Here is a 12,236-nt window from a genome sequence, read left to right on the forward strand (position 1 = left end):
TTGCTTTCAAAACAATAAAAGGGAATTTAAAGCAATTAGTTCGAAATGTATAGCGCAAATACATCACATTTTTCAGATCAACTCCGTCTTCTTATTGTTCTATCGAAATAAAAGGGAAGCTGACGGTGCATAGTAAATGGTTTCCTCAAACCACATAAGCAACTCTCAAACTGTTTGAAACCTGTTATATTTTAACAGTTACTTACAATTTACTTGAGCTTAGTAATATTTTAATTCAATAAAACCGGTGATTTGAATAGTGATCTACTGACTGAAATTGTATGCCAGATCTCAGTGTTAGTTGAATCAATCAGGAAGGTACATGGCTTTCACATGAATGTGCTGTATAAAACTAACTTCATTTCTTCATGTTAGCTGCTCACTTAAGTTTCCTCATGCAATTGGTACCCTTTATGAATTTAAATAGAGCAAGAACAAACATTGATGCAGAATAGTATGAATTCATAATATTTCGAGGTTTCTCGTCAGCTGCTTACAACCAAAAATGTGATAGAATTTTTACATTGAGATAGTGTGAAACAATTGACATAAATGAGTGTAAATAACTGGATTAGAATAATAACTATATATATATATATATATATGCTACAACAGGTCAGAGGTTAAAAAAAGGGAATTAATTTAGGGTGGGTGGTGTAATAGTTTAGTGAAGTTCATAAATTGTGTGATAATTTTAGCGATTAATGGAATTGAATAATCATAAGATAAGATAGGTTACGCAATAATAATTAAATAGAATTTGAAAAGTTAAGATAATTTAAGAGGATCAGGTGGTGGAAATATGTGAATACAATTTTTCAATGGTTAAGATCATGAGTCAGTTGAAGCTAGACCACCATGGAAAACCTGGAAGCACTGGACGGCCGTTTCGTCCTATTGTGGGACTCCTCAGCAGTGCGCATCCACGACCTCGCCCCCTGCTAGATTCGAACCCAGGACCTACTGGTTTCGCACCCGAGCACTTAAACACTAGACCACTGAGCCGGCATCCAACGGTGTTAATGTCTAACTTCAACTAATCCACGAAATTGAGCGACACATTCACCATTGTCTTCAGTGAGTTACTATCTCACAACAGACCTGGTTGAACTCCACTGGTCACTACTTCTCACTAGAACTCCAGGATATACCTCGTGAAGCCAGTCACTAGTGAGCATATGTTGATTAATATCAGATGGGTTTTTGTGGAGATTGTAGTAATTTCTGGTAATTTTTGGTTTAAGAATTAGGTAATAGGGGAGGAGTATAAATATTTTAAAATAAATCAATGAGTAAAATAACCCAAATAACCAACACACACACAAAAAAAGGTCACCAGGGTAATGATAAGTTTATTAAAGTATCTTTTTGGATGCATAAGTTCGGTTTAAGTTTTTTGATCGCAATGGCTTCAACAAAACGGAGAGTGGTCGTACTTCTTTGTCTATTGATAATTTTAAAAGCATGCATCAATGTTTGTTCTTGCCCTATTTAAGTTTCTTCATCTGAATATAAACACAAATGACTGCATAGTAGTGAGTAAGCAGTTAAAGTACTCGGATTCGACCATTCGGTTTCAGAATAATATCTTATTTTTTCTACTTCTGTTTGGATAAGCGGGTTTTAGTTTTGGGTATCATGAAAGATATAGCTCAAATCCGATTACGGGAACATGTACTTGGTGACTGATGTGCATGAAAAATATTGAAAATTGCGAAGTTTATCAAATAAAACGAGTGTTTGATTGATTAGAAATTAGAAAACATTGTTCGGAAATGCAATTTTCTTATACCTAGTTAATACGATGATTGTGATTTACAACAAAGAATAACACTTTTATCGGTTAGAATAATTTTGCTTCAATTTTAATTCTATTTGATAATAAAACAAAATATGCTTTTGTATAAAATGTAGGAAATTTTCGAAGTCGAGAATGTATGCTTGAATCTGTTTATTTATCCAGTTTAATTTTTACATACACTTGTTGTAAAGAAACATATTCATTTTACAGTTAGCTTATTCACCCAGTTGTATGCCCAAAACTACTAATATGTTTGAAATTAGTTTCAATCATGTCTATTTCACCTCACTATTACTAACAGTTACTTAACCACTGTGTTTATAGAATAAAGGTGGATTTTTTTCTTTTTGTGCATGTAAAATAGGCCAAAATCATTTCCTGTCAAGAATTTTGACTCATGTTTCCCTATTTCAGTCTACCTATTTCCTGATTCATTCGCACCTGTTAATGTGTCCAGAAAAAGTAAACTATAGGCTTTTTGTCTACTGTATAGTTTTGTTTCGTAATGATTTATTCCATTAACGTACCATAGTTACAATGATATATTGTAAAAATCAACACAATCTAAGTGTTTTAGTCTTATTCACACTGGCACTGATGATGATAACACTAGAAATTAATAATTTTATATGGTTTATTTTTTATTAATTTGTTTATTACGTCCCCCATATTCCTATCTTTTAATCTGATCACCTAAATTTATAAAATCCTCTTATTATATCGGCTTAAATCAAAGGTGTGATTTAGTAGCCATTCATATATATCTATATAGAAGTGCTCTGGTTTATTAATACTGATATTGTTTGTATAAAAAGAATATGAATAAACTAGCCACAAAAAGTTCATTTAAATTAATGGCTTCTGAAACAACCACTCTATAAACACAGATATCAGTTGTAAATTTACAACCGAGTAGCATTAGTTAGTCACAATTTCATATGGCTTTTATTCATACATTTTGACGTGATACATGTTGATAAAAGGTTTATATGTTTAAAACGTATCATTTATGTATGTATGATCACTGATGACAGGACTTAGTATTCTGATTATCTGTTAGCTGCCATGATTCTCTGGAGGATCACTAAGTAATCCGAGCATGAGATTTATATGTTTAATTAATCTTTCTTGGTTAGTTCAAGTTTTAGAAACAGACGACCAGATATATTCCATTTTGTGAAAAGGAACTTAGTGTGTATTAAGTTTTTTTAACAGTTATTATCTGACTAGCTAACTCTCATTAGATCTAGCAAGGTAACCTGTGTATTGTTGTAAGTACATAGTGTTGAGAATTTGAAAACTGGAACTAAACCGCTGTTTGATGTCTTCTTGTTCTCACTGGTTCTTCAGCTGACATCAGTGCATGATGAAAATCATTTTTCTTCAGTTGTAAACTACTGGACTAATCATAGAATAAAAAAACGTCAGAAAATCTATTTTTTTCTACTCATTGGGACATTACAAATATATTATTTATTTATAACAATCTACCCGATGCTCGATTTATTCAAAATTACTGGACAAATCGCATGTTTTTAGAATTAACAGTATAACAACAATTCCATTGTAAATCCAACTCGGTAACTGAATTTCCTGTCAACAATAACTTAGTATATAGACTAATTCATCGTTTTAGAGCCATTCACCTTAATCCTAAGCTAGACAGTTACTGAGTGGGCTTTTTAATTTGCAAAGTCTTAAATAGTTAAGGTGTGTACTGAAAATTCATTTCTCACTACCATTCAGCTTTGCTGGTGTTTTATTGCTCACTCGAATTAAACATCAGCTCAATTTGATTGTTTAAACTCAAACGTTCTCATCTTTACTAAGAAACCCTATTAGTCTCAGACACTTAGGTGTACGCGATGTTTCAAGATCTCATCACTCACGCCACCACCAGCACTTATGCAGCTACCTAGATACACAAACATCTCGACTACTTCTATCTGCTCACCATCCAGGATTAGAATCCTGCCAGTCTTGTAGAAGTACTTTGCACTTCGAAAGTGCAAAGCACATACCATACCTACGGACACTGATTGTCAACTGATTAAGTGCGGATTGCATGGCTTGGGCATTATCGCAGAGTAAAACATTATCATCCGCATACTCAAGGTCGAGAAGTCTTTCTCCAGGCAACAGATCCACACCGCCATTACTTACATTCATCAGAGCTGTTTCCAGAATGTCATCGATGGCAAAGTTGAAGAGGAATGGTGAGATTGGGCAACCCTGTCTAACCGCACTGCTCGAATGGAACAATGGAGAGAGGTGGTTGTATGCCCTCACTCTGCCTGAGGTGTTTGTATATAGGGCCTATAAGATGTTAATAAACATCTCAGGCACACCCTTCTTCAATAAACAATCCCAGAGAACAGTCCTGTCCAACGAATCGAAGGCAGCCCTGATGTCAAGAAACACTACGATTGTTGGCCTTTGAAAAGTATGGCGATGTTCTAACATTTGGCGGAGGGTGAAGATGTGATCAATACATCCTCGACCAGAAAGAAACCCAGCCTGCTCCTCGCGAGTCAATCTTTCTCGGGTTTTGAACAACCTACGAAGTATGATGGAAGCCAATAGCTTGGACGCAATCGGAAGTGGACTTGTCTCCCGATAGTTGTTGCAGGAACGACGTGAACCCTTTTTAAAGATAGGGACAACTATCGACTCATTCCATGACGTTGGTACACTCTCTAACACCCAAACCTTTGTAAACAACGTCGTCAATTCCTTAGTCAAAATGTCACCACCATCTTTAAAAAGAGCCGGAGGTAAGTCACCTGGGCCAGGTGATTTGTAACGCTTCAAGAGTTGGAGTTCCTTGCGGACTTCCTCCTCATTTGGTGGATCAGTCGTCACCGGCCATGGAGGGCAGGACAGTCTGACCGATGTTGCCGGAGCAGCAGGCCAGTTGAACTGCCCTTCGAAAAATTCTGCCCATCGTTCAAGACGTCGATGGATGTTAGTGATTGGCATCCCATCATCCTCGCAGATTGTTTCACTCACACCAGACTTCTTGCTGCCAGTGGCTCGGATGAGTTGGAAGAGCTTCCGGTCATTACCAGATGCAGCTGCTGCTTCCAGCTCATTAGCACGCTTCGACCACCAGGCTTCTCGGTCCTTACGCAAGCTTTGCCCAATTTCCTTACGTAACATCCTTCGTTTATGGTCAAACTCACGGTCACCCGGAGTAGACCGACGGGCTTCAATGAGTTGTAAGGAACCAGAAGAAACCCAGTGCTTAAAAGCGGGACGTTTCGCAAACCCACAACTGACTGTTCCCGCCATTTTCATGGCGTCATGCAATTGCAACCAATGCTCATCTATACTTTTCGGTGGAGTGGTAGCTAGCCTAGAGGCTAGCTCGGTTTGATACTTATTTGCAACAGAAGTTGCAACCAGCTTGCTAATATCAATACTTTGCTGGCGGTCACTTCGTTGTCCACTGAAAAGTAAGGTAAGATTGGCGCAGACCAAGGCATGGTCAGAGTCCAGATAGGTACTCCAAAAGGAGCGGCAGTCTTGTACACAACCACGCCAGCGGTAGCTGATCGCGATGTGATCAATCTGAGTGCAGGCTTGGGATGTAGAGGGAGGACGCCAGGTGGCACATCGGCGATGACTGTGCCGAAAGTTAGTGCTAGCCAGAAACAGGTTGTGGTCTGTGCACAGTTGCAGTAGACGGTCCCCGTTATCTGACCTGCGACCAACGAGTCCCCATCGGCCACCTAAACGACTCTCTTCTGTGCCTAGACGCCCGACCTGAGCATTCAAGTCTCCGGCTAGTACTACAATATCTGTCGAACGCACTTTCTGGAGAACAACAGTTAACTGGTGGTAGAATTCATCCTTGATTGCATCTGGGCTGTAATCTGTCGGGGCATAGGTGAAGATGACGATAAGACATCGTTTCTCACGCCGATTTCTTCTCACTTTGATGGAACTTTCTAATCTAACAGCACATAACGGACTGTCAATGGGGATCCAATCGATTAGTGCTGCCTCAGCTCTAGCGCTTAGTGCGACACCAACGCCAGCAAGACCAGACGAAGATGCCACAGGGTCCCCGGATAAACGCACGTAAAACAAGCTTTTTGAAGCGACAGGTGGAGAGCGAATTTGTAGTACTTCACCAGAGTCTTAAATACGGGTCTCGGATAGACAGCAAACATCGATATGAAGACTTTCCGAAGACATAGCCAGCCCTATCTGTTGTGCGAGCTGCATGAGTGTGCGAACGTTGAAGGCAGCCAGTTTGAATGGCGCACGTGGTTTCAGAAAAACTGCTTCAGCATTCGTTTTTGGTGGTAGCATACAAGTTATACGAAATTCTGAAATCATCTTAAGAATCTCCTAGTCGAAATAAATTATAACTCTAATTATATCCAAATTATTGACTTGAATTCAATTCCTGTCTAACACAACTCAATAGCCAACTAACCGACTTTGAGCCATACATTTTTTGTGTGAAAGTTAATATTATTATCCAGCTTTCCAAAACAAATGTAAGCAGTGGAGTTTTAATTCGTTGATGCATGAATTTATAAATATCTTTATGTACCTGAAAGGATAGCTTTTTCTTTTTTTGCTCTGTCTTCTTTTCATGTTTGGGGAAATTATTTTATCATTCCTTTCTTCTTATCAATATTATCTAACGTGAATCATCAGTCATTCTAAACTTTTTGCACATTTTCTTTGAGAAAAAAAGATTGTTTCGTCTTCTTAAATAGGGGACATTTACTATCACTTTAAAATTATGGTTGCACCTTTGTGATTGTTAATTTGTTCCTTGAATTTTCCTCCCTCCTCCACCTGATTTTTTTTCTTCAGTAGATCTCTGCTTATGAATTATATTACTGGTAATTATTCGACTTCTTTTCTCTCTTATTCATGGACCTTATTTATTTATTGTATAAACATCATTCTTCTAACTATTTCTTAGTGTTAGTACTGTTATTTCTTCACTTCATTGATTTACATTTCGCCATCACAGTTTAGAGTTCCATTTCTTACATTGTTCACTATGTTTTGTATTAGATGTGCATGCTTGTGTTTATATGTCTGTCACCCTATTCCGTAAGATGCCTTATGTCAATCATTTTGTAGACAGTCTTTTAAACTATACAATTATGATGTTCGGACGAATATATATATATATATATATATATATATATATATATATATATTAAATGAAATATTCTTTATATAAAATCCAAACATTTTGTCCTGTTTTAATTTTGGAAATGTTTGATCTTCAAGTATTATTTAATGTAGTATGTGTATTATCGCTGAAGTAAGTGTTTGACTAAACACCTTAACTGACGTTTAAATTATATAATAAAATACTCCCAGTTTGATATCACAAATAACTGTAATGCGATCAGCATAACTAAAATCTAAAATGTACTGGTTTCAAGATCGATATATTTCCCATACAGCTTCACTTAAGGTTCAATTATGTATATGCTATATTAATACAATATACTGCGTTGACTGGTTAATACTTAATTCCGTAATATGTCTAATGGTAATTAGTGGTTTTCACAAAGAGTGAAGTACACGATCTAGATATTGTTATGATATATAACAATACATTTTACTGCTGTTTAAGAGTACTGTTCCATTTATAAATACCGTATATGTAACGTGAATAAATCTTATTTTTTTCCAATATATTATTGACATGAAGCAGACATTGTGTCCAGGTTTGTAAGATGGAAAAGGTTTTTCTTTAGAACTGACAACCAGCGATCGAAACTAATCAGATAAGATTGAATCCAGTTCTCAGCTACAACTGGGCTAAAATTCTTAGTCAGTCAGTCAGTCAGCTACAACGTAGGACCGGGCACATATATGCATCGGTCCAAGTTGCCATACCTCATTAACACAACAAGATGGACACCGGATTCATAAAAGTAGTTAATTCAGAGGTGGTAAAAAAAGATTGCACATAAGGATATAGTGCAGGAAGAAAGATTTAGTTCGTAGAAACAAAGATATGAAGCGATTTTAATCTCTTAGTCTAAGGGAAGACAGAGAGTGTATACACCGACGCCATTGTGATCGATTCTGAACCATGTCACCAAGGGTCTCCAACCATTGGTTACGATAGTCACGCAGACCCCAACCAAGTAGTCTGCATCTACCAACATGGCTCAGACTAGAGGTTAGTGACTTCAAGCACTGATGCCACGTCTTGGTTTGACCGCCCCTAACTTTCTTCCAACCATCCCGAACACCGTTTAGCATTGCACGTCGTGGTAATCGGTGTTCAGGCATATGTAACACGTGGCCTAACCATCTCATTCGATGAAGATTCACCTCATCAACTGATTTACCATCATTTCCTTATACCCTGGGTCTAACCTCACTATTACTTACCCGGTGATCCCAGCAGACGCCAGCAATATTTCTAAGTCATCTGTGGTCAAATACTAGTAGCTTACGAGTATCTTCTACTCTTAATGGCCATGTTTCGCTGCCGTAAATTAAAACAGAACGGACTGCCGCGCAGTATACTCGTCCCTTAGTTGATAGACGGATATCTCGCCTTCGCCACAGGTGACGTAAGTTAGCAAAATCCAAGCGAGCTTTTCGAATCCGTGCTGAGATTTCGTCAGACACCAACCCATTAGGGCTGATCAGGCTTCCAAGATAAGTGAAGTTGTCAACTCCCTATCTTTAGTTCAGGTGTTGACGCAGACCAGTCCTGAAGCAACAACTTGCATTTAGAGGGAGAGAAGTGCATTCCAAACATTCTGGCATTGTTGCTTAGTGCTACCAAAAGACTCTGCATTTTATCAGCGTCTTCACCAAACAGGACTATATCATCTGCGTATTCTAAGTCGATAAGTGGACCTCCTGGAAGGAGATCAATACCCGGGAATTCAGTAGACGAGAATGTTATTTCCATCAATAGGTCTATGATGAAGTTAAACAAAAATGGAGAACGTGGACAGCCTTGACGGACACCACATGAGGTTACAAAAGCAGATGACAGTTCGCCATAAGCTCTGACTCGACTGGTAGTGTTCGAGAAAAGAGCCTTCACAAGGTTTATGTACTTCTGAGGTACGCCTTTCAATGACAGACACTGCCACAGAATCTCGCGGTCTACAGAGTCAAATGCTGCTTTTAAGTCGAGAAAGACCACCATTGTCGGACGCCGATAAGTATGCCTATGTTCTAGAACCTGACGAATGGTGAATATGTGGTCGATGCAGCCACTACCAGGTCTGAAGCCAGCTTGGTTCTCTCGTGTTTGCAGTTCACGAGTCTTAGTTAGGCGTCTGATAATTATCGAAGCTAGTATTTTAGATACTATATTAGTTAAACTAATCCCTCTATGGTTATCACAGGATGATTTTATCCCTCTCTTATATATTGGGACGATAAGTGATTGTGACCAGCCAGATGGGATAACGTCTAACTGCCAGATCTTAGCTAAAATATTAGTCAACCTAATCGCTAAAATTGGACCACCATCCTTAAAGACCTCTGGAGTCAATCCATCTGGACCAGCTGCCCTTCCTCGTTTCAGATTAACTATAGCCTTTTGAACTTCAGCAAGAGTTGGGGGACCTACTTCAATGTTCCATTCACACTGTTTGGGAGTGGAGGGTAGTTGTAGAGTAGCTGAAGGCCAGCTGAATTGTTCTCTGAAATGTTCCGCCCATCGTTCTATACGTCTGGACTGAGAGCAGATGAGGGTGTCGTCTTTTTCCGAAATAGTCTGACTTACACTTGACTTATTAATTCCAGTTTCTTTTATTAGTCTGTAGAGCTGTCTTGTGTTCCCTATAGCCGCCGCCTTTTCCATCTCTTTTGCTTTCGTTGCTCACCATTGCTCACGGTCGTTCCTTAGACTTTTGGTTAACCTAGATCTGATTTGTTTTCGCTCTTCATTGTGTTTAGAGCCTGATGAGATGAGTTTACGAGAATCCATCCATGTTAGACGATGTCTCTCCTTATGCTTGAAATTTGTGTTTGCTAAAAATAAACGATTGTCTGTGGACAGTTGCAGCAGACGACCACCATCATCTGTTCGTTGTGCCGGAATACTAAAATACCCACCTAAATGCCTTTCTGTTTGGTTTAAACTACCTATCTGGGCATTAAAGTCACCTGCTATGAGTACTATGTCTGAACGTTTAGCTTTCTGAAGAAGCTCAGATAGCTTTCTGTAAAATTCATCTTTCACTTCATCTGAGCTGCAGTCGGTGGGAGCGTAGGCAGAAACGACAAAAAGGCAACGACGTGTGTCTCTATCCTTCCGGGTTCTTACGGAGCCGTTTAGCCGAACAGCACATAAACGACTGGTAACGGGGATCCACTCTAACAATGCTTGTTCCGCCCTCCTGCTTAGTGCTATCCCTACTACTGTCAGTCCACGAGAGCTGGCCGTCGGGACACCAGATACACAGAGGGTGTATCTCGTTGGCTCTCCGTTTTGTCGAGGTGAGGTCAAGTGAATTACCACACTGGGATCCTGTATGCGTGTTTCAGAGACACAGCATACATCAATGGTACGAGATTCTAGGGTTCTAGCCAAGGAAGCCTGTTGACCGATTTGACATAGGGTGCGTACGTTGAAGGCTCTAATGTGTAGTTTGGAGCGATGTTTCAGTAGACCTGGGACAGTGTTTTGAGCACTAGGATCGTTGGCTATGGTGACACTTGAGGGGGAAGCCGAAAAAGGAAGTTTAGAGGTGAAAGTAGATGTAGGAGCAATAATAGGAAGTGAAGACGGAGGATGATTATGAATACAGTGGTCTTGAGTGCTGTTAGAGGTATGAGGGCGTTTATCACTTCTCGGTTGTCCACACCGTGGAAGGGTTGTTCTGGAGGTACCTGAAAAGGAACTGGGAGCGTGACCGCAGTGCCCAAGGGACAACTGTTTGAGGTCGGTCACACACGACCTTTTTATGGGTAATTTTTGTGTTAGCTCCGTACTTGTTGAGACCTTACCGCCGGAGACGGATATCCGTGGGATAAGACGAGGTGTGCATTTTTAGGGTCGACTTTTTCTAACCCCACCCCTCCTTGTGGGAAGGCAGCATCGCTGTCATGCTGGTTATCTGAAGAAAACACCTTACTGCTGTCACACCTCTGTACAGTCAACAGTACGACTTCGCCTTTGGACCTTGGGTTTATTGCTTTTAGTCTTACCGCTCTTCAACCGACCTGTCTGGCATGGTAGGATCTTGAGGAACAGTTGTTCCAGCCAATATAGCTCGGTTGTTTCATCACGATAGGCAAGCCCAACCACCACGTCAAGGTAGCAACAACAGTCGGGTTAAACCATTGGGCCTCGTTACTTTCTCTTACTTCAGATTGTCTTTTTCAACCTTGTTGAGATTTAAGGGAATTATAACTGTAATCACAGTCCTACTAAGCCCTTTCGATATTTAAATATATTTAAATTAAATAATCAGTTTCAAGTCAAATATCACAATGTTATTTACTGCATACTTTTAAATTGATTTCCCATATTCTTTTTAGCTCTTAATGAACAGATTTCTTATCCAAATATGGTTCAAGTCAATGGAAACTTTACCACTGGTAATAATAATAATAATCAGTTAATTACTTTGGATGCACCACCAACACCAAGTCATCCAAATATTCCAATTGATCATATATCGAATAATAGTAATATTGTTGATCTTGGCCAAACACAAAATAATTCATCTTGTAATTCACTTCGACCAGATTCTCTTCTTTCCACGTCAACAACTATAACAACAACAAGAAGGGAATCATCTTGTTCTGACTTATCACCGAATTCCATGTCTTCACATGATTCAGCTTTAGGTGGAGGCAAGTTCCAATCTGACTCTGGACCTCTAAAAACTGTTTGTCCGAATACAATGTAATTATACTTTTCGATTTTTGTGTGCATGTGTTAGTATTGATTAAATGTATATTGAGTGAATTTGGTAACATTGATGATCAACTCAATGCTCAGAACGTAATGGCTAATAATTCTAGGTGTAGACTTCTGTGGAGTTGCATACTAAAACGAAACATATACGTAATAACCCGTGGTTTTCACTGGTTCCTTAGCTAATATCGATTTGTGAATATGTCCAGAATGCTTTTTCTAGATAGATAATTGTCTGTTGTTTGTTTTATTCGTTGAGTAGTTAAAATATTCATTCACGAGTATCTGACTATCAAATGTTTGTGTCTATGAGAATTTTACTAAGGATTCACAATCATTTCTAAAGATACGAGTACAACATTTGTTTTGTATTAACTGAAGTATATCAACACAATCGATAATGGTAAGTTCATTCATTATATATCCAAACTTTCGACTGTCGGTTCACATGATGTTCGCTGTTGTCGGAGGAGGAGTGGGTTGAAAGAAAGCTAAGGGCAACCAAATCAAGACTTGAGATCAGTCCATGAATCCATTTGTTATAATCTG

At 38.9% G+C, this 12,236-nt stretch overlaps 1 protein-coding gene across 1 annotated transcript in view; it reads left to right on the forward strand.

Moving 5' to 3' along the window:
• WC2_5 (blue light receptor) overlaps positions 1–12,236 on the forward strand; it is a 62,717-nt gene that overhangs the window by 17,225 nt on the left and 33,256 nt on the right. Inside the window, exon 5 of the mRNA XM_012941123.3 lies at positions 11,306–11,675. Coding sequence (XP_012796577.2) covers positions 11,306–11,675 — 370 coding nt within the window. The remainder of the gene's footprint in view (positions 1–11,305; positions 11,676–12,236) is intronic.

Source organism: Schistosoma haematobium, chromosome ZW, assembly GCF_000699445.3.
Source record: "Schistosoma haematobium chromosome ZW, whole genome shotgun sequence".
NCBI classification, from domain to species: domain Eukaryota; kingdom Metazoa; phylum Platyhelminthes; class Trematoda; order Strigeidida; family Schistosomatidae; genus Schistosoma; species Schistosoma haematobium.